We start from the raw sequence: 21,648 nt of genomic DNA on the forward strand, positions 1-21,648 counted from the left end.
CCACAATAAAACAATGACAAAGTCACTCTACTCATTTTAAGGAAACGATCATTGATTAGGACATAGTGATGTTGAGCTACACATTTAAAACCTTAACAAATCTGACTGGATTATAAAGTGATTGTTATCTTCATCATTTATTCTCTATTCAGATTGAGAAACTGCTTATTGTCAGAGATCAGTTGTGCTTCTCTGGCCTCAGCTCTGAAGTCCAACCCCTCCCATCTGAGAGAGCTGGATCTGAGTGGAAACTACCTGATGGATTCAGATGTGAAGCAGCTGTCTGATCTGGTGGAGAGTCCACACTGTAGACTGGAGACTCTGAGGTCAGTAGAGGGTCGGAGTCGGTCCATGCTGGTTTCAGCAGTATTGTTGTGATGTGTTTCCTCAGTTAAGCTGTGAGAGGAGAACGGTGACACACAGAGAGAGAGAGAACAGTCAGCCAATCAGATCAGCCAGAAGCTCATCATGTGATCATGTTAGAGTTGATGTGAAGAAGATGTTGTTGTTGTGTTCATGTCTCCAGGAAATAAAGCTGGATTACAGCTGACAGCATCACATCATGTATAGAGACAGTGGTCCTCATCCATCAAACTGTCGTACCATCAACTCTGATCAGAAAGTGTGTGTTCTCTCATTGAGAGATAGAACCATCATAGAACCTTTATACAGACCAGAACCTCTGCTGAAGTCCAGTAATCCCAGCTGATGTTTTACTGTTCAGTCTGTGTATGAACATGTGGGACCTTTAAAGAGGACCTATCAGGCTGATGTTCAGCTTCATACTTGTATTTTAGGTTTCTACTAGAACATGCTTGCATGTACAGTATCTTCTATTTTATTCTATAAGAACACATCTAATCAACTCATTCATTTAATGGAACACACGTGTAATTAGTTCTAGTCAGATCCATCGTGATATTAAAAGTCTGTTCATTTACACATTCACACAGTCAGCTGTCCTTCCTGCATCTGGCAGTTTAAACTGTGTTCATTTTAGTCTGGATTATGTGTTTTAGGAGTCTCTGTAAACACTGATGGATGACTTCTGTTGTCTTCTTCTTCTCTCATCAGATGGAAGCAGTGATCTCTAACCACCATCATCCCTGTGTGTTCCTCTGGACCTGACAGAGTATCATCAGTGTATCTGGACTCTGTCCTTCTGCACAGTCTCTGCAGACACACTGAGACTCCTCCACTCCTTCTGCTCCACACTCAACCACCTCCTCCACCTGGACCTGGGTTTCACTTTGTCTTCATTCATTCATATATTGTGAACCCAAAGTGCCTCTGCAGATTAGTTCTGTTTATGACAACAGAACTGTAGATTAACACCTTTAAATAGATGTTTCTGCTTTGCTTTCTGTTGCAGCTCCACCCTGTGGAATGATGGAGTTTCCACATACTACTAAATATATAAATACCATATACCATATACAATATATATACAATACCTGCTGATTTTCACATTATAACAGATTTGCTTGTAACAAACAGAAAGAAGTAGATCAAACCTGAACCTGAGGCTTCACTTTCTCAACTAACTACAAACAGATTATGTCTGGATGTTGGTGGAAGGTCAGCTCCTTAATATTGTCTTTTGTATGTGATGTTTGATGTTTGAAAAAATCTTGACTATCTGGGTTTTTGCTGCAAAACAAATCCTATTTGTTAGTTTATTACAGATGTACGTGTCACCCTGCTAGTTTTCACATTACGTGGCTCAACACAGACACATGAAGTCAACCTGTGGAGCTTTTCCCCTCAGAAATCAATGTTGAATCGTCGTTATCACCACCGTTCATGTTCTGGAGCTCCTGGTGTGTAATCATAATTTACTTTATTTAAATTATTTGAAAAATGCAATCTATAGAGTGAATGAAGAGAGGGAGCGTCGTTAGTGAGAGCAAAGCAGTGAATCAGAGAAATGAAACGTTATTTTCTGATTGTTTCACGGCGGTTACGTTCCAAAGCAGAAATAAACACACCTTCACACAACCCGTCGGGAAGGTGCCTTACTGCCGGATTTTTAATGGATGCAGCCGAAGGTCAGGTTTCATCTTGTCCTCTCTGCTCGGCGTGTGCTTGCGTTATTTTTTTTCCCAGTGTTGGGCCTCGTCCCGCCCTACTGGTTCCATCCCTGGCTCCTACAGACCGCATGTCCAAGTGTCCTTGAGCGAGACACTAAACCCTGAGTTGCTCCCCGGGCGCTTGCAGCAGCCCACTGCATTCAGAGAATGACATCACTTTACAGTAATGTAGCCTTTAAAACCAGGAAGAGATGACACTTACAACACAACACGACATTACTAGGGCTGTCAATCCATTCAAATATTTAATCACGATTAATCACAAATTATTCACAATTTTTGTATGTGTTCTAAATGTTCCTTAAAGGGAAATTTGTCAAGTATTTAATATTCTTATCAACATGGGAGTGGACAAATATGATTTATGTAAATGTATGTATATATTTATTATTGTAAATAAATGAACAACACAAAACAATGACAGATATTGTCCAGAAACCCTCACAGGTACTGCATTTAGCATTAAACAATATGCTCCAATCATAACATGGCAAACTGCAGCCCAACAGGCAACAACAGCTGTCAGTGTGTCAGTGTGCTGACTTGACTATGACTTGCCCCAAACTGCATGTGATTATCATAAAGGGGGCATGTCTGTAAAGGGGAGACTCGTTGGTACCCATAGAACCCATTTACATTCACACATCTGGAGGTCAGAGGTCAAGGGACCCCTTTGAAGATGGCCATGCCAGTTTTTCCTCACCAAAATGTAGTGCAAGATTGGAGCGTTATTTAACCTCCTTCCCGATGAGCTAGTATGACATGTTGGTACCGATGGATTCATCAGGTTTTCCAGTTTCCTATGATACCAGTATCTTCACTCTAGCTTTAAAACTGAGCCGCTATAACCTCCGGAAGATCGTTTGCATTAATGCGTTAAAGAAAATAATGGCGTTAAAACCATTAACTTTGACAACCCTAGATATTAGGATATCCAAAATTTAAGACGATATCTAGTCTCATATCAAGATATGGATTTAATATGGATATATTGCCCAGCCTTAGTATGTATCCAGTCAGTATGTTGTGTTTGACAGTTTCCTAATTGAGCTGCAGGAGGAATAGTAACTCAAAGAGGGAATTTGGTACTAAACAGTCTGTAACTTTGATTTCAGTCAGGACCACTTTAGTCGAAGACACTTATTACATTGCAGTAATATATACATTATATTTGGCGGTATGGCTCTGCTCTGGGACCTCCCTGCCCATCCATGCGCATACGTGAAACCACGAGCCTACGTGGTAGCATGAGGCAAGGAGAGCACTCCTCCTTGCCCTTCCATGTGCACACATGGAAAGCCAAAGGCAGGGAGAGCAGCAGCAAAGACCCCCTGGGGGCAGAACAGAGCCAGAATCAATCAATGTCAATTCTGTTGTCATTAAGTCATAAACAGTTAGGGGTGGGCGACACATCGAATATAGTCGATGTATCGCGGCTTGTCCCCCTGCGGTACAGAAAACGATATCGCGAACATCGAACACAAATTGTCATGTAATGTTTCCAAGCCAACCCTTTTTGTATGAAAGATTAAAATTGTTCCAAAGAACCACTAATGAATATCAAGAGATTTTAATGCAGACATATGCTGCAGGGACTACAAGATCATAATATTGGTGTGATTGTATGCATCAAAGGGTTAAATTGAGCATTTATGAAGTGCTTAGAGGATATTTGAAAATATTGCGATATATCGTGTATTGCGATATAGCCTAAAATATCGCGATATTATCCTAGGCCATACCGCCCAGCCCTATAAACAGTATTAAAAGGAGGTGGTGGGGTGGAGGTGGGTTGCGAGCGGCTTGTAGAGGAAGCAGCAACGGTAGGCCGGCTGAAGCAGCTTAAATAAGGTGCCCTGTATGAAATTGACCAATGAATGCATAGAGGAATCAGCTGATCTGTCAGCTGATGCATCAGCTGATTGGGCTGGCTTAAGATCAGCTGATCGCCATCATATGAGCAGAGCTTGACATCATGGCCTGCATGAACTAATGCTACGCTCGATTTCAGTCAGGACCACTTTAGTCAAAGACACTTATTACATTGCAGTAATATATACATTATATTTGGCGGTATGGCTCTGCTCTGGGACCTCCCTGCCCATCCACGCGCATACGTGGAACCACGAGCCTACGTGGTAGCATGAGGCAAGGAGAGCACTCCTTGCCCTTCCATGTGCACACATGGAAAGCCAAAGGCAGGGAGAGCAGCAGCAAAGACCCCCAAAACAACCATACCAGTAAACCTCCTTGGCCTTCCATGCGCTTACATGGAAGAGCCACAGGAGGAGCTAGCTGAGCACCCAGTGAAAACCTGTACACTGGTTAAACGAATGTCACTTTGCAGAAGTGACAGAACATTAATATTACCCCTCCTGCCACACTACAATATTGACCAAGAATTGGTTTACACACAAGATGCATAAAACAATTACAGTTTAATATACATGTATGTTATAAACTCAAAATATACTTACCAGAAAATGGACATTATATATGTGGATTACCTTGTAATATATAGTCATTCTGAACAGCCTTTACTGGCGTAAAATACAGTATCTCACAGATCACATGGTTAAGATCATATCTGCCTGTTTTACAATCTTTGACCACCAGGTGGTTTCGTGCACATGATGCATCCAGATATTAACCCTTTCTGAACCAATATGCTGGAAAGCTTTGATGCTTCATGAAGCTTCAGCTCGCCTGCATCTACACAGGTTGCACCCTTCCACGTGCATACGTGGTTCCACGCGCATACGTGGAAAGCATGAGGCAAGGAGAGCACACCTCCTTGCCCTTCCATGTGCAAACATGGAAAGCTAAAAGCAGGGAGCGCAGGGAGCCCCAAAAATGACCACTCCAAGAAAACCTCCCTGGCCTTCCATGCGCCTACATGGAAGAGCCAGCAGGAGGGGCCAGCAGTACGACTTAATGGAAAGCTAATTAGACTAAAACATATACCTCAAAACTGAACTTAAGTATAGTACTTGAGTAAATGTTCTTTGCAGAACTGGTAGTACTGACAGATCAGCAGGGTTAATTTAAGGCTGTAACATGGAAAACGTGATCATCTACAGACCAATGTGTTCCTCTCTGAACATACGAGTCAGCAGAGCTGTTTATAATCTTTTACACGGTTGAAGAATTCCCTCCCTCATGGAAACTGAACCCGAGTCTGATGCAGCTCCCAACATCTTCCAGCTTCCTGCATCCTTCTTCTTGAGCTTCCTCTGTCAGCGTGGAGCAGGAGCTGCAGAAACAGCAGCAACATGAAGCAGCAGCCGCATGGAGCCGCAGCAGTAGCAGCAGCAACATGAAGCAGCGTGGAGCAGCAGCATGGAGCTGCAGCAACAGCAGCAGCACTGAGCTGCAGCAGCAGAAGCAACATGAAGCAGCAGCAGCAACAGTGTGGAGCAGCAGCATGGAGCAGCATTAGAAGCAGCAGCAGCATGAAGCAGCAGCAATGTGGAGCAACAGCAGCGTGGAGCAGCAGCAGCAATGTGGAGCAGCAGCAGTGTGGAGCAGCAGCAGCGTGAAGCAGCAGCAGCAGTAGTGTGGAGCAGCAGCAGCGTGAAGCAGCAGCAGCGTTGAGCAGCAGCAGTAGTGTGGAGCTGTAGCAGCGTGGAGCAGCAGCAGCAGTAGTGTGGAGCTGCAGCAGCGTGGAGCAGCAGCAGGTTGAAGCATAGAGTAGCAACTTGGAGCAACAGCAGCGTAGAGCAACAGCAGCGTAGAGCAGCATCAGCATAAACTTAATGAAAAGCTAATTAGACTAAAACATATACAGTGAAGCCTTTTGATTCTTCACCGGTTGCAAGCTGAGGCATATGGCTAGAAAGTCAAATGATAGAGTCAAGCAGATATGCCGTAACATTTACTATATATAGCTAGCAAGTTACTGAGCACTCATAGCTTTTGAGCTTCGAGGATGTCTTGAGCCTCCGGCCGGAGATAACGCTCATAAGCGGTTGATGACCATCGGCCCCAAGCCTCGAGTGTGGAGACAAGAGCTGTTAATGCTGCTGTTGTTGCTGCTTCTATGCGGAGAGAATGCGCAGTGCAGCGTTCTGGTGGCAGTTCGCATGATTGGCAGAGGAGGCGAAGGTGTGAGGCAAACCAAGCTTGGGACATGGGCTTCCCCTCCTCTGTGACAAAGAATGACTCTCAATACTGAGTGTTTAATGGTTACGTCAGCTATAGTGAGATCATGCGAAGGATCGAACATTTGGTGCGTGTAGTGAACTTGCCACCTTTAAGAAACCTGAAAATGCTGTGAGGAAAACAGTTTCTAATAAGGTCTGTGTAAGCACCAAAGCACCCTTTAAGAAGGATGGCTGCAAGGATTTGGCTTCTCAGATTGTGCGAAATTGCAGCAGCAGGTGGAAATAATGGACCCTGGTGGAGATTTGGACTGCAATTCCCAGAAATCTCCGCGGGACTATGACGTCATCAAAGCTCGATGGAATGACGTCATCGATCTGCGGCGCGCGTAGAGGTGACGGCCCTTCCGTGTTTTGAAAGAAGCCGGCTTGCTGGAGATGCCGACACGGACTCAAAGCTTGGATCTGGAGTCATACTGGAGATGCCGACATGGACTCAAAGCTTGGATCTGGAGTCATACTGGCGAGTGACGACTGGATGCTGGATAGAGCTGTCATGACAGGGTTGTCCTCCTTCTCCAGGGAGCCGGCTGCCGGGGCTGGAGCTCGGGCCGCTGGAGCTCGGACTGCTGGGCTCGGACCGGGCCTTGGACCGGGCCTCGGACCGGGCTTGGACCGGGCCTCGGACCGGGCCTCGGACCGCTGGATCTCGTGCTCTTTTGGAAGGCGGCTCAGCGGCCGTAGCTGGGACTGCAGCGGAGTTTCGGGCACTTTCTTTCCTTTTTTCAGCGGCTTTCCTGGGAGCGCAGGATTTGAGAAGATCTGCTGGTGGAGTTTTGCCATGGGCGCTTTCCAAAAACATTACAAAAGCTCTTCATGAGGAGACCCGACTGGAGCCGTGATGTGGTAGGACTTGTAGGAGCCTGGACACTGGCCATTAGGAAATGCTGGGAGCAGAACTTGAATGTCTACTTATCAGATGCGAGCTCCGGCGGATAGGGAACGGGCTCTCTTTGCCGATGGCTTCCTCTGCCTCGGATGCTGTTGTTGTGACTCCATAGCCCAGTCATCATGGATGGAAATCAACATGACCAGCAGCAGGGTAAGTTGAAACTTGTACGTGGAAAATCTGGTTGTTCTCATGTTGCGAGCGGCTTGTAGAGGAAGCAGCAACGGTAGGCCGGCTGAAGCAGCTTAAATAAGGTGCCCTGTATGAAATTGACCAATGAATGCATAGAGAGGAATCAGCTGATCTGTCAGCTGATGCATCAGCTGATTGGGCTGGCTTAAGATCAGCTGTTATCAGCTGATCGCCATCGTATGAGCAGAGCTTGACATCATGGCCTGCATTAACTAATGCTACGCTCGATTTGTCGGACTCAGACTGCTGAATCTTCATATTAGTTTCAGTTGAACTTGTGAAGTCATTTCTTACAGTGTAGTTGTGTTATGAAGGGACCACTTCACTGGAGGAATGATTACTGCCACCAATAACTCTTTTAATGTACATATGACATGTGGCTGTTGTTTACAGACACACTTGAACAAATGTGGACCTTTCCTGTAAATGACATAAACCTGCTAAGCTCCCAGATACAGTGAGAAGAAGGCCATGTAATAAATTAAGCAATGAAGTCCAACAAGTCTGATTTAATATTGATCCTCTAATTCCAGACTTGACTGAGATCAGCAGCATGTTATTGATGTGTGTTGACATGAACAGCTGTATGAATGTTGTGGTGACATCTGGATGATGTCTGTAGAAGGCTGACATTATGATGATCCACAATAACACAATGACAAAGTCACTCTACTCATTTTAGGGAAAAGATCATTGATTAGGACATAGTGATGTTGAGCTACACATTTAAAACCTGAACACATCTGATTGGATTATAAAGTGATTTTTATCTTCATCATTTATTCTTTATTCAGATTGAGTGACAGCAGGTTGTCAGAGATCAGATGTGCTTCTCTGGCCTCAGCTCTGAAGTCCAACCCCTCCCATCTGAGAGAGCTGGATCTGAGAGACAACATCTACCTGAAGGATTCAGATGTGAAGCTTCTGTGTGGTTTTCTGGAGAGTCCACACTGTAGACTGGAGACTCTGAGGTCAGTTCACTGACTCTCTGTTACTGTTAGAGATCTTATATGTTTAATTAACAATTGAACCTGATTTATGTACAAACATAACTTACATCCATAAAGTTGTTAATGTCCTTTTTTCATATTTTCATGTTTCTTGAACTAAATTTAGTCTGCAGTCACAAAAGACTTGTGTTTCTTAAAGAAAATGTAGAAAATGTCCACTGTTAGTTGTTAAAGTAAATGAATGTTTAACATTGTTGGTAAATGGTCACGTCTGGATACAGAAGATCCTCTGAACTAATATTCAGGGTTCCTATGCAGTATGGAGAAGTATGGAATTTGATTTTAGTCATTTCCAGGTCTGGATGAGTATGGAAAAAAGAAAAGAGAATGGAAAAACATGTCTGTTTCCAGACTGTTGCCCCTATTCTGCTTTCTAAGATATCAAATTCTGAATTTCTAAAATAAATAGATCATACAAGCAGAGTGTTTTTCACGGTGTTTGGAGCAGCCGGTGCAGCCACAATGTTTACTACTGTGTGAGAGAGCGCGGGCCAGAGAGAGCTTGATGTCGTTGAAAGCAACACAGGAAGTAGGCTCTGACTGAACACACACTCCTACAGAGCTGCCTCTACGCCTGTACGTCACAGCCAGGGCCGGCGCCTCCATAGAGGCCGACTAGTCAACTGGCAGCCAGATGTGGGCCAACTATTCATCAGGGGGGGGTGTAACTGCAGTCTTGTCACAGCGTCCTCTGAACCCCGAGTCAGAAAGTCAAATATGGTCTGATAAATCTACAGAGAAGTCTGGAGATTTGAGTCAGGAAACGTCTGGAATGTAAAATGTGTAGGAACCCTGAATATTTGTTCTAAATTGATCAAGTTTACTTCATGAAGTAGAAATATTTCTCTGGTTTCTGTTTGTTTCAACGTGTTCTACAAATAATGTCTGATCATTGATATTGATCCTTCAGCACACACACATAGATGAACACAGAGATCGGCAGCATGTTATTGATGTGTGTTGACATGAACAGCTGTATGAGACTGGCGTTTGAACAGCTGGAGAAAGGAAACATCATGTTCTACCAAGAAGACCTGGAGCGGTGTGGTCTGGATGTCACAGAGGCCTCGGTGTACTCAGGAGTTTGTACAGAGATCTTCAAAAGAGAGTGTGTGATCTTCCAGAAAACAGTCTACTGCTTTGTTCACCTGAGCATTCAGGAGTTTCTGGCTGCAGTCTACATGTTCCACTGTTACACAAACGGGAACACAGAGGTACTGAAGGACTTCCTGAGAGAAGACTACAAGCACAGAGAGTCAGACCCAGAGTCTTTTCTAAAGAAAATCTCTAAGCATTTTGGAAACAATGCTACATCTCTGGATGTCTTCCTGAAAAGAGCCATGGAGAAATCCCTTGAAAGTAAAAATGGCCACCTGGACCTGTTTGTTCGCTTCCTTCATGGCCTCTCTCTGAAGTCCAACCAGAGACTCTTAGGAGTTCTGCTGGGTCGGACAAAGAGCAGTTCAGGAAGCATCCAGAGAGCCATCAACAACCTGAAGGAGATGAACATGTATAATACCTCTCCTGACAGAAGCATCAACATCTTCCACTGTCTGACGGAGATGAACGATCACTCGGTACATCAGGAGATCCAAAAGTTCCTGAAATCAGAGAACAGATCAAAGAAGAAACTCTCTTTGATCCACTGCTCAGCTCTGGCCTACATGCTGCAGATGTCAGAGGAGGTTCTGGATGAGTTTGACCTGAAGAAGTACAACGCTTCAAAGGAGGGACGACTGAGACTGATGCCAGCTGTGAGGAACTGCAGAAAAGCTGTGTAAGTCCAGATGTGATTAACTTTATAGATCAGTGTAGATTACTAGTTTAGTTCTTCAAATATACACACTATAAAATTATTCTTAAAATATAATATTCTTATAAGTGTTCCACGTGTTTATTACATAATTATGTCAGTTGTATTTAGTCACAGATGTTCTTGAGCTGTTTCAAATGTTGAGTTCAAATTGTTCCAGTAGGTCGTGTGTCTAGCTGTCAAGTTAATGAACACTTATTCTATTTATTAATAATAATTGTTACATTTTACAGTTTTTTCTTATTTATCTTTTGGGGTGATGGAGACGACATGTGAACCTGGTAAAACAAATGAAAAGAACAAAAGATCAGCTGACTGGTGGAGCGCTGGGTCCAACCGGTGTAACGGCAGCAACAGAACGTTAGCTGATCCGGCGGGGAGTCGGGGCGGTCCTGGGATCAGAGTCCTGATGCTGGGGTTTGCTTTCAATAGGCCTTGCACCACATTACACCTTACCTCGTGTGTTTTTGGCCTCATCTCTTTCGTTGGCTTCAAATCCAAACTGTTGCCATGTTGCTGCAGTTTTAGTTTTCTTTGAGACCACCTCTGCCATGTCTCGTCTCGTCACCCCAAAAAACACATGAACTTCCTAGTAAACAAACCTCTTCTTGTTTATACACCAACATAATATCATAATATTACGTTAATCACGTTGTCATATTGCTTATTAGTAATGCAATACAGGCTGGATTTAGCATAATGACATGCTGGAACAGTCCGGACCGGCAAAAACGAAAAATCATCCCAACTCTAGCATTAGCCACTCTGAACTACTGGTCATACGAGACAAAGCTTGTCGTTGTAAAACCCCTGAGTGTGTTGAATCGAGCAATGGTGCATTTTATTGCTCATGAATTCAAGTTTTGTTCCATCATCTTGTTTTGAAGTCTTTCCTTTTATTCTGTTACTCACAGAAGGAAACTCTGGTGTTTCTCTCTCTTGTTGCTGTAGAGAAGAGTAGTAACAGGAAATACACACCAATAACAGCAGTCTGATGAATATATAACAGCAGAATGGTAGAATTCAGACTTTTTATATATATATATATATACTTTATTTTTTGTTGTTACAAAAAACAAACCAACAATCCAGACAACACAAGACAGACAGGGTCCTCCTGAGTGAGGTGAAATGCTTAAAGGGACTGTTTGTAACTTCTTCCACGTATAAATTATTGCTGGTTGGTGTCCCATGCACGCTCACCTGTGGCTACACTGTTCAGACTCAGACTCCAACACAAACTACAGTGAAGCACCAAAACCTCTTGGTTGTATCTAGTGAAGCCCGTCTGTTAAACAGTGTTGGCCGCGGTCGGAGGACGCGGTGGAGACCGTAGCTTTGGTCTCCAGGACCGGAGTCTCTGCTGTACTCTGCTTGCCTTCACTCACACACCGCGCTCGTTCTCGCTATTTCACTCCACGTGCATGCTGCTCACTCCACACTGCAGAAGAGTTAGTTTAGCTCTGAGAATATTTAGTGAATGTACAGTGGACGTTTGTGCAGAAATAACTGCTGCAGCTCCTCCAGACCAACAGAGGTTTCCCGTGTCTTGTGAAGTGACGGGGCTCCGCAGAGAGAAACGTTATCGTCTCTGACCAAAACTCCGGTGTCTCCCCTGTTCCCTCCGGCCGCGGTCGGGAGGCTGAGGCGGGAAAAGCCAACACTAGGATCAGCATTGATTCATGGAGAGACCTTCGTCTGGTCAGCTAACATTACTGCCAAGCAGCTGAAATATAGAGTGATATTGTGCTTTTAGCTGACATGTGTCGCCTCACTGTTTTAAGCGATGCTCCTTCATGTCTATGTAGAGCGAGCACAAGCGCAAGCAACAGGATGTGACTTTTGTTGACTTAACGGCCACAGGTGAAGCTGTTATAAAGCATTTCTGATTCTTACAAACAGTCCCTTTAAATGTTCTCATTCTATGAATGTTTTCCTGTGGTATATTGTAGCACACAGCTCCTGTCACTATAATTATACTGGACTAGAATCAGAAGATACCAAACTCGAACAGGAGGCAGAAATAGTTATTTGCAATATCAAATGACCACACTAGACAAAAAGCTATGAACTGGTACCTTGTATTTTAAAAAATAACAAACAAAATAATATGAATACCCATGAGTTCAGTATACAGATAAATTGCACAAAGATGCTTCAGTTTCAACTCAGCAACGAAATATTTCTATTGTCACACTCTGGGTTTGAACCACTGAGTTATTACCAACTATTTTTTTCTGACTGGGTGCACCCAAATATCAATAACTCAAAATCTCAAATCTCAATATTTGGATCCAACATTCAATGAGTAACAATATTAAAACAATAACCTGGTTCAATATTATCACTTCTCAACTCGTTTCAACCTTACAATAATTCAATATTAACTGTTTCAGTAATAGACATTATTACCAAGGCATCACAATACACCATATGAATAATATGAATATTCAGTCCATTCACTTTAACCAGTGTGATGGTTAACACTCAGTCTTTCACCGGCACAGGGAATGTGTTTCAGGGAGCACGAAGAGGGTAAATGTTTTCAAGTCAAGTAAAAAAAGGATTAAGTCAGAGTCTGGGGTTTGAGGTTGTGCACGATGCTGGGAGTTGAGTGTAAAGGGTGGTGTAGCCGTGTACAGTTTGTGATGTTTACCCTACCGTCGTGGCAGAAGAGGGGCAAGGTTGACAGTTCTTGGCTCTGGGATCTTCAATCCAGGATCTAGAGGTCTCGTCTGGGTTAGCTCGCCATCAACTTTGAATCACTCCAAACAACCTGACCAATTCGGGAGTTTCTCTGTGTCGCTCAGCAGCTTTCAGTGAGCAGGGCCTCTCTCATGGTACGTGTCCACAGGGGCGTTTTTTATCGCGAGGGGACGCGACGCTTCCTAACATTGGACACTTGGTGTGCTGTCCCTAGAAACAAGGCACTCGGCTCCTGATTGGACGAACGCTTTCCCGCCGTTGGCTGCTGCTCCCAGCTTTCAAACCGGAACCAGTATGGAGGCTCGTTTGGAAACTTTCTTCTCTTATTTCACTTAAATAGTTCACTGAAATGTGTTTCTGAAAACATTTGAGGCGAGAAATAACCCATGCAGTTGTTGAATCTGTCTTTATTTTGGCTCGACAACGTTTAGTTTAAAAGATTATCGGGAGTTTCGAGAGGCGGCGAGTCGCGTCGGACGCCCGTGATTTGCATAAAGTAGCCAGGACCTCAACTTTATGCAAATAAGGAGCGGGCGTCGTGACGCCTAGTCCCTCGAATCGCGACGCCACGCTACCGGAATGCATTGCGCGGCTGCTTGCATAGACAATGAATGGGGAGCGTGGAAAGCACGGAGCCTGTGGACACGTACCTTCACACACACATCTATGAGCGTTCAGCAGCAGCTCCTCTCCCGACAGTGTCCCTCTAGCGTTTGAGTAGCGCAAACTGTCTAGCCTGCCTGGGGTGCGGTAAACCTGCGCTCTGATTGGCTAAAGCCCGGGCCACATAGCGCGCATCATGCTCGCGTGACGGCAACGTCGCGTGTTGTTTTTTATTTCGGCGTCCATGTTAACAGGTTAGAGTGGACACACTGCCCGCATGAGACGCACGTCAGACGCGCGTCAGACGCACGTCAGACGTGCGTCTATTTTATAGAATAGAAGGCTCGCCTATTTTTCACGCTTGCCGCTTACCTCTCGGCTGCGTCTCCCAGCAGCAACAGACAGTGAAGGTGATCTATTGACAGTATATGAGCAAGATTACTACAGTTTCCATGCCTAGACATCTGTAGAATATGTCACTGACCATCAATATTTTACACTTCCTATCTAGATTTCAAAATAAAAGTCCTCTAGCGTTTTTAGTGCACAGAATCATTCATTCATTAACACAATGCTTTTATTCTGAAATACTCTAAATAAAGCAGTTGTCTGCTTGCAGGTTTCCATCAAGTTAATATAGTACAGGCTTTTAATTATGTAAACACTGTAGTAGTCATAGCAGAAACCCTACATATGCTATACATATAATAGACTGGGTTAATAGGTTATAAGAACATCAGGTGATAGTTGGCAGTATTTTTCCGATGCGCTCTCTCTCTCGCTCTCTCTCTCTCTCTCTCTCTCTCTCTCTCTCTCTCTCTCTCTCTCTCTCTCAACAAACACCACGTAACTTTATTGTTCTTTCTTTTAGAGGTGTTATTTAATTTTTTTAAAGATATTTAATAATAATTTTCGTTTTCTAAAGGTTAACAAATAACGAAACTGTTTATTTTGCTTTGTTTTATAATAATAAAAAAAAAACACTTTACTTATATTTATCATTCTGAAATACTTCAGGTGTTTTTCTCCATCAAGGCGCAGTTCAGCAACAAGGTGGTGAAAAGCTCCAAGTTGCCTGAGATGTCGGAACATCAGCATTTATAATGTAAATTGCTGTCCCGCCCCAGATGTAAATTAAGTCGTTTTCGATAAAAGCCGCAACCTGGAATGCTGTAGAACAGGAACCCGAAACCCCCTGGAAATGTTGTTTAAAACTGTGCCAGTCAAAGTGAAGAGGGATTGCTGTAGGCTCTCTCTTACTACTAATGTATTTATTTATTTTTTTGTATTAATATATAGCCCACAGAAATCCCTCTTCACTGTCAATGAAGAGGGATTTATATATATATATATATATATAGCCCATATAAATCCCTCTTCACTGTCAATGAAGAGGGATTTATATATATATATATATATATATATATATATATATATATATATATAGCCCATAGAAATCCCTCCTCACTGTCAGTGAAGAGGGATTTATATATAAATCCCTCTTCACTGACAGTGAGGAGGGATTTCTATGGGCTATATATTAATATTTATGTATGAATTTATTTGCTTGTTTTTAATAATATTTACAAATTACCACACAGTTCTTACCCTTTTTTGTCTTAAATAAATATAAATCACATTTATTATGAAGTTAAATGGCCATTAAAAGGCAAACTCTATGTAGAAAGAAAGGGCTGTCAGCAACAGCAAAAACACAGCTGACAGGTAGCTCCGGGACGCTCCCGAGACGTGGGTAAGTCGCGTCTAGTGTGAACACCCTAGGTGGGCATGACGCGGCCACGACGTGACGCTGCCGTCTCGCGAGCATGATGCGCGCTGTGTGGCCCCGGCGTAAGGCACCTCCGTGTGTTAACTCTTTGTGACCTGGGTTACAATATAGTTATAGGTGAGGGTTTGAGTGTTATGTAGGTTTAATTTATAGCCAGAATATAACCAACCATTTGAAGCATGGACAGTAATTTCTGTAAACTTCTATTAGGGTTGGCTCTTCTTCTGTTATCTCCTTGGTTAGTGTTTTATTCTGTTCTGTTCCAATAGATGGTAAATCTAAACATGTTAAAAAGTTTGACACATCCGTTAGATCAGCTGTCTGTGGTTGATCGTAGAACTTTGTGTAGTATTTTTCAAAGGAATTTTGTATGTCGTCCAGTTAATGACATAACGTATTAGTGTCGGGGTCTTTCACTTTAGGTATAAATCTTTCAGTCTGTTGTTTTCGTATTCTCCATGCAAGTAGCTTTTTGGATTTCGGGCCGTTCTCATAGAAATTCTGTTTGATGAATTAAGCTTTCTTCTCTCCCTGTTTTTCATCTAGGTTGTTTAGAGTTTGTTTAGTTTCCTGGATCTGGTTTAAGATATTAGTGTCGTTATGTGCCATGTGTTAACTCTCCAAAGATTTGAACTTTTCAGTCAAATCCCTAATTTGTTTTTCTTTGTCCCTTTTCTTCTGAGTTGACCTTCTAATAAGCTTACCTCTAAGGACAGCCTTTGCAGCGCCCCACAGAGTGCTGGGAGACACAGTTCCATTATCATTATAGGTCATGTAATCTTTCAATTCCTTCTCCATGTATTTTTGGCAATTCTGATCATTTAAAAGGCTGGTGTTCAGTCTCCAGAGTTTCTTTTGGTTTCTTGTCTAAGTGTAATGACAAATATACCCCTGCATGGTCAGAAATGTCTCTAACACCTATATCACATTTTAAAATCCTGTGACTATCTAAATTAAACATAAAAAAATAATCATTCTCGAATACACACCTTGAGGGTAGGAGAAAAAAGTAAAGTGCTTATGATGTGGGTATAAATCCCTCCATATGTCATCAGCCTGTTTATTTGAGTGTTGTTTTTACATATAAGGCTTCCGGCTGCATCTTTTTTGTTCTATTTGAGGAGTCAAACGGGACCGGTGTCTAAAAACACTCTGAGTTTCGCTGGGTGTAGAGTTTGAAACCGGAGCCCCTTTTCCTTTAGCGCCTTTCTGATGGCGGAGTAAGCCTTTGTCTTTGTCATTATTTCGGTCGGATAGTCTTGCTCAGAGAACACTCTTTTTACATCGTGGTGGATCTCTCTTTTCTTCCAGGGGGTGCAAAGAACCAGTTCCTTAGTTTAATATTCCAAAAAATAGAAAACAATCAACCTTGTGTTTGAACCTGGTGGTGGTTTGACTCCGAGGGACCTGTAGCAGCGTTGTATACGGAGGGGGGAGTCGGGGAGCTGCAGCTCCGTTTTAATAAAGTTTTCAAGGAAGTCCTGAATATTTTCTCGCTCGGCCCCTTCGGGGATATGTTGTTTCTGCGTGAACGCGCCTCCAGGTCCATTAACTTGGCTTGAAAGTCCTCATGGAGCTCCAACGTGTTGGAAAGCAACTCTTTAGTTTCGGCACTCCATTCTTCCACATCAGCCAGTCTTTGCTCCGTCTCCTCCACTCTGTCTGTTATTTCTTTTAGATCAGTAAAAATGACGTTTAACTTCTGGTTCATTTCCCCTCTGAAATCGGCTAGTTCCCTCTTGAGTTGTCCGATAGTTTCAATAAACTCTTTCTTCTTTTCCAAACGGACCGCCTGTATTTCGGCAATAATGTTAGCTTGAATAGCCTCCATTTCCTCGTGCTCAGCTTTGCAGCTAGCGCCGTTGCCCGTGTCCTCACTTTCGCTCGGTAATTTATCGTTTGTCTGTAAAAAGAGGTATTTGTAAAGGGGGAAGTAAGACCACCTGAGAGCACTGGGTTTATGCTGCTGCTTGCTTCTGCGCCATACTGGAAGTCCAGAATTCAGACTTTTTAAGAGATCTTAAACACACCAAAGATCAATGTTCTGTTTTTAATGCTGATACACTGATATCATCTTTCTGATGACATTATGTTGAAAATAATGCAACCTCATTGGTTCATTAATTGTGTTTGTGAGCTGAATACGTTTGATGCTCAGAAAAGAGTGTTAATGACAAAACACCATGCAGTCATCAACATATCTAATTATATGAATGTTTAATTATTTATACGGGTCTAATATTATTACAAGATTTGTTTCATTTCTCAACCGTTTGGCAGCAGTCACTGAATTTTCCCATTTATGGACGTGAACCTGACAGCAGCAGGTAGCTAGTAAAGAGAGGTCAACTTTCTCAATTGTATTATTATTACTTATTCACTGAGTTTTAAAAATGCTTTTCTAATCAAGAAGGCCTCATGCTAACTTTGTGGAGACAGACCTGGGATCAGAGCACATTGACAGACTGGACATGCCTCAACGTAACTACATGTTCTCTCTCTTCATCTGCAAGATTAAAGAAAAACAAAGATTAAAAGTCTGCAGGTTTGAGAGAGAGGGATGAGAATTATTGTTTCATGTCAACCAGTGAGATAAGATTAGCTGAACCACTGATGTGAGGAGCAAATGTTAATCAAAGAAGTTTATATCAAACTGTTTAGTCATGAAATGCATGAAGTAAATATAAACTGTCCTCTTTCATAATAATGTATTTTGTAATTTTTTTGTCATGACAGACTTTCTGGCTGTCGGACCTCAGATACTCACTGTGAAGTTGTGGCCTCAGCTCTGAAGTCCAACCCCTCCCATCTGAGAGAGCTGGACCTGAGTGACACCTACCTGCAAGATTCAGGAGTGAAACCGCTATTCGCTGGACTGGAGGGTCCAAACTGTAGACTGGAGACTCTGAGGTCAGTTCACTGACTGTAGCTTATGTAGTTTGTACACACACTCTCTACACACTGGCCCTTCTCCAGATGGCTCTAGAGAGGGACTTTCACGTTTTCACGTCGGCCACCGTAGCTCTCCAACACGCTTGGCACACAGGAGAGGCTTCAGTTGGTTGTAATCTCCTCACCTCACCGCTAGATACCGCCAGATCCTCCACATTGGACCTTTAACCACAGACCTTATTTCAGGCACCTAACTAAAAACCCATTGACTTCCAGACAAACAGGAAGTGCTAAAATGCTGACTCATTTCTGGGTTTTAGGACTCATTCCTGTAGCGCTGTATTTGAACATGTCTAAAGGTGCAGCACTCTTCAACAAACACGTATTGCACCAACTTAAAGGCACACAAGTGATGATTATGAATGACACCATCTAATCAGAGGTTTCTATGGTTCTAAGTTATTCCCACGTTCTTTTTGACAGCAGATCTAACTGTGCTCTGTTTTCATGTCAGCATTGTCTAATTATTTGAAGCAAAAACCAAATAAATATTCTGCATCAGAAACATCTTTGCAGGTTCATATTTGTTTCAAGTCTATCTGAATACAATACTCACATGTTCATATGTACATTCAAAGAGTTATTGATGTCTGTCATCATTCCTTCTGTCTGTGAAGCAACCCCCGTATAACCTGAGTGTTACGAGATGAGGACTAAATCCACAGTCTTGTTCTGTGTAAAATGACCTGTGAAGTTGATTTTAAACTAATCGGAGGCTTCAGCAGTCTTGAGTTAGATGTATTAGGGCTGGGTGACTTGGAGGAAATCAAATATCATGATATTTTTTTGTGTAAATGAGCAATAATAGAACAGCTACAACAGTCTGGTAAGTTCAGAGAATGACATCACTTTACAGTAATGTAGCCTTTAAAACCAGGAAGAGATGACACTTACAACACAACACGACATTACTAGGGCTGTCAATCCATGAAAATATTTAATCAAGATTAATCGCAAATTATTCACATTTTTGTATCTGTTCTAAATTAACCTTAAAGGGAGATTTATCAAGTATTTAATATTCTTATCAACATGGGAGTGGACAAATATGATTTATGTAAATGTATGTATATATTTATTATTGTAAATCAATTAAGAACACAAAACAATGACAGATATTGTCCAGAAACCCTCACAGGTACTGCATTTAGCATTAAACAATATGCTCCAATCATAACTTGGCAAACTGCAGCCCAACAGGCAACAACAGCTGTCAGTGTGTCAGTGTGCTGACTTGACTATGACTTGCCCCAAACTGCATGTGATTATCATAAAGTGGGCATGTCTGTAAAGGGGAGACTCGTGGGTACCCATAGAACCCATTTAAATTCACATATCTGGAGGTCAGAGGCCAAGGGACCCCTTTGAAGATGGCCATGACAGTTTTTCCTCAAAAAAATGTAGTGCAAGATTGGAGCGTTATTTAACCTCCTTCCCGATGAGCTAGTATGACATGTTGGTACCGATGGATTCATCAGGTTTTCCAGTTTCCTATGATACCAGTATCTTCACTCTAGCTTTAAAACTGAGCCGCTATAACCTCCTGAAGATCGATTGCATTAATGCGTTAAAGAAAATAGTGGCGTTAAAACGATTAACTTTGACAACCCTAGATATTAGGATATCCAAAATTTAAGACGATATCTAGTCTCATATCAAGATATGGATTTAATATGGATATATTGCCCAGCCTTAGTATGTATCCAGTCAGTATGTTGTGTTTGACAGTTTCCTTGTTGAGCTGCAGGAGGAATAGTAACTCAAAGAGGGAATTTGGTACTAAACAGTCTGTAACTTTGATTTGTCGGACTCAGACTGCTGAATCTTCATATTAGTTTCAGTTGAACGTCTGAAGTCATTTCTTACAGAGTAGTTGTGTTATGAAGGGACCACTTCACTGGAGGAATGATTACTGCCACCAATAACTCTTTTAATGTACATATGACATGTGGCTGTTGTTTACAGACATACTTGAACAAATGTGGACCTTTCCTGTAAATGACATAAACCTGCTAAGCTCCCAGATACAGTGAGAAGAAGAACATGTAATAAATGAAGTAATGAAGTCCAACATTCTGATTTAATATTGATCCTCTAATTCCAGACTTGACAGAGATCAGCAGCATGTTATTGATGTGTGTTGACATGAACAGCTGTATGAATGTTGTGGTGACATCTGGATGATGTCTGTAGAAGGCTGACATTATGATGATCCACAATAACACAATGACAAAGTCACTCTACTCATTTTAGGGTAAAGATCATTGATTAGGACATAGTAATGTTGAGCTACACATTTAAAACCTGAACACATCTGATTGGATTATAAAGTGATTTTTATCTTCATCATTTATTCTTTATTCAGATTGAGGAACAGCAGGTTGTCAGAGATCGACTATGCTTCTCTGGTCTCAGCTCTGAAGTCCAACCACTCCCATCTGAGAGAGCTGGATCTGAGTCACAACTACCTGAAGGAATCAGGAGTGAAGCTTCTGTGTGGTTTTCTGGAGAGTCCACACTGTAGACTGGAGACTCTGAGGTCAGTTCACTGACTCTCTGTTACTATTCGAGATCTTATATGTTTAATTAACAATTGAACCTGATTTATGTACAAACATAACTTACATCCATAAAGTTGTTGATGTCCTTTTTCATATTTTCATGTTCCTTGAACTAAATTTAGTCTGCAGTCACAAAAGACTTGTGTTTCTTAAAGAAAGTGTAGAAAATGTCCACTGTTAGTTGTTAAAGTAAATGAATGTTTATCATTGTTGGTAAATGGTCACGTCTGGATACAGAAGATCCTCTGAACTAATATTCAGGGTTCCTATGCAGTATGGAGAAGTATGGAATTAGATTTTAGTCATTTCCAGGTCTGGATGAGTATGGAAAAAAGAAAAGAGAATGGAAAACCATTTCTGTTTCCAGACTGTTGCCCCTATTCTGCTTTCTAAGATATAAAATCCTGAATTTCTAGAATAAATAGATCGTACAAGCAGAGTGTTTTTCACGGTGTTTGGAGCAGCCGGTGCAGCAACAATGTTTACTACTGTGTGAGAGAGCGCGGGCCAGAGAGAGCTTGATGTCGTTGAAAGCAACACAGGAAGTAGACTCTGACTGAACACACACTCCTACAGAGCTGCCTCTACGCCTGTACGTCACAGCCAGGGCCGGCGCCTCCATAGAGGCCGACTAGGCAACTGCCTAGGGCGGCACTTTGGCAGCCAGATGTGGGCCAACTATTCATCATGAGCAACACAACAATAATAATATAATAATAAAAAGTAACTGGTAACTGCAGGCAGACTGCACAGAGCAGATCGCTGCCTGTCAGACTGGAACAATCTAATACTTTACATATTAAGGGGGGGGGGGAGACGAGCGGCCCCTCCTAATTTGGACTGTTCCTCGTTTTGTCTGAAATCTGATTGGCTCAGTCATTTA

General features: G+C 42.4%; 1 protein-coding gene across 2 annotated transcripts in view; it reads left to right on the plus strand.

Moving 5' to 3' along the window:
* LOC141763219 (NLR family CARD domain-containing protein 3-like) overlaps positions 1-21,648 on the plus strand; it is a 129,376-nt gene that overhangs the window by 45,550 nt on the left and 62,178 nt on the right. The window contains exons 11-15 of one of the 2 annotated variants that reach the window (XM_074627706.1): positions 153-326; positions 8,126-8,302; positions 9,315-10,118; positions 17,989-18,162; positions 20,570-20,743. The exons of the other annotated variant lie outside the window; for it this stretch is intronic. Coding sequence (XP_074483807.1) covers positions 153-326; positions 8,126-8,302; positions 9,315-10,118; positions 17,989-18,162; positions 20,570-20,743 — 1,503 coding nt within the window. The remainder of the gene's footprint in view (positions 1-152; positions 327-8,125; positions 8,303-9,314; positions 10,119-17,988; positions 18,163-20,569; positions 20,744-21,648) is intronic. 2 annotated transcript variants of the gene reach the window in all.

Source organism: Sebastes fasciatus, chromosome 24 (genome assembly GCF_043250625.1).
Source record: "Sebastes fasciatus isolate fSebFas1 chromosome 24, fSebFas1.pri, whole genome shotgun sequence".
NCBI lineage: Eukaryota > Metazoa > Chordata > Actinopteri > Perciformes > Sebastidae > Sebastes > Sebastes fasciatus.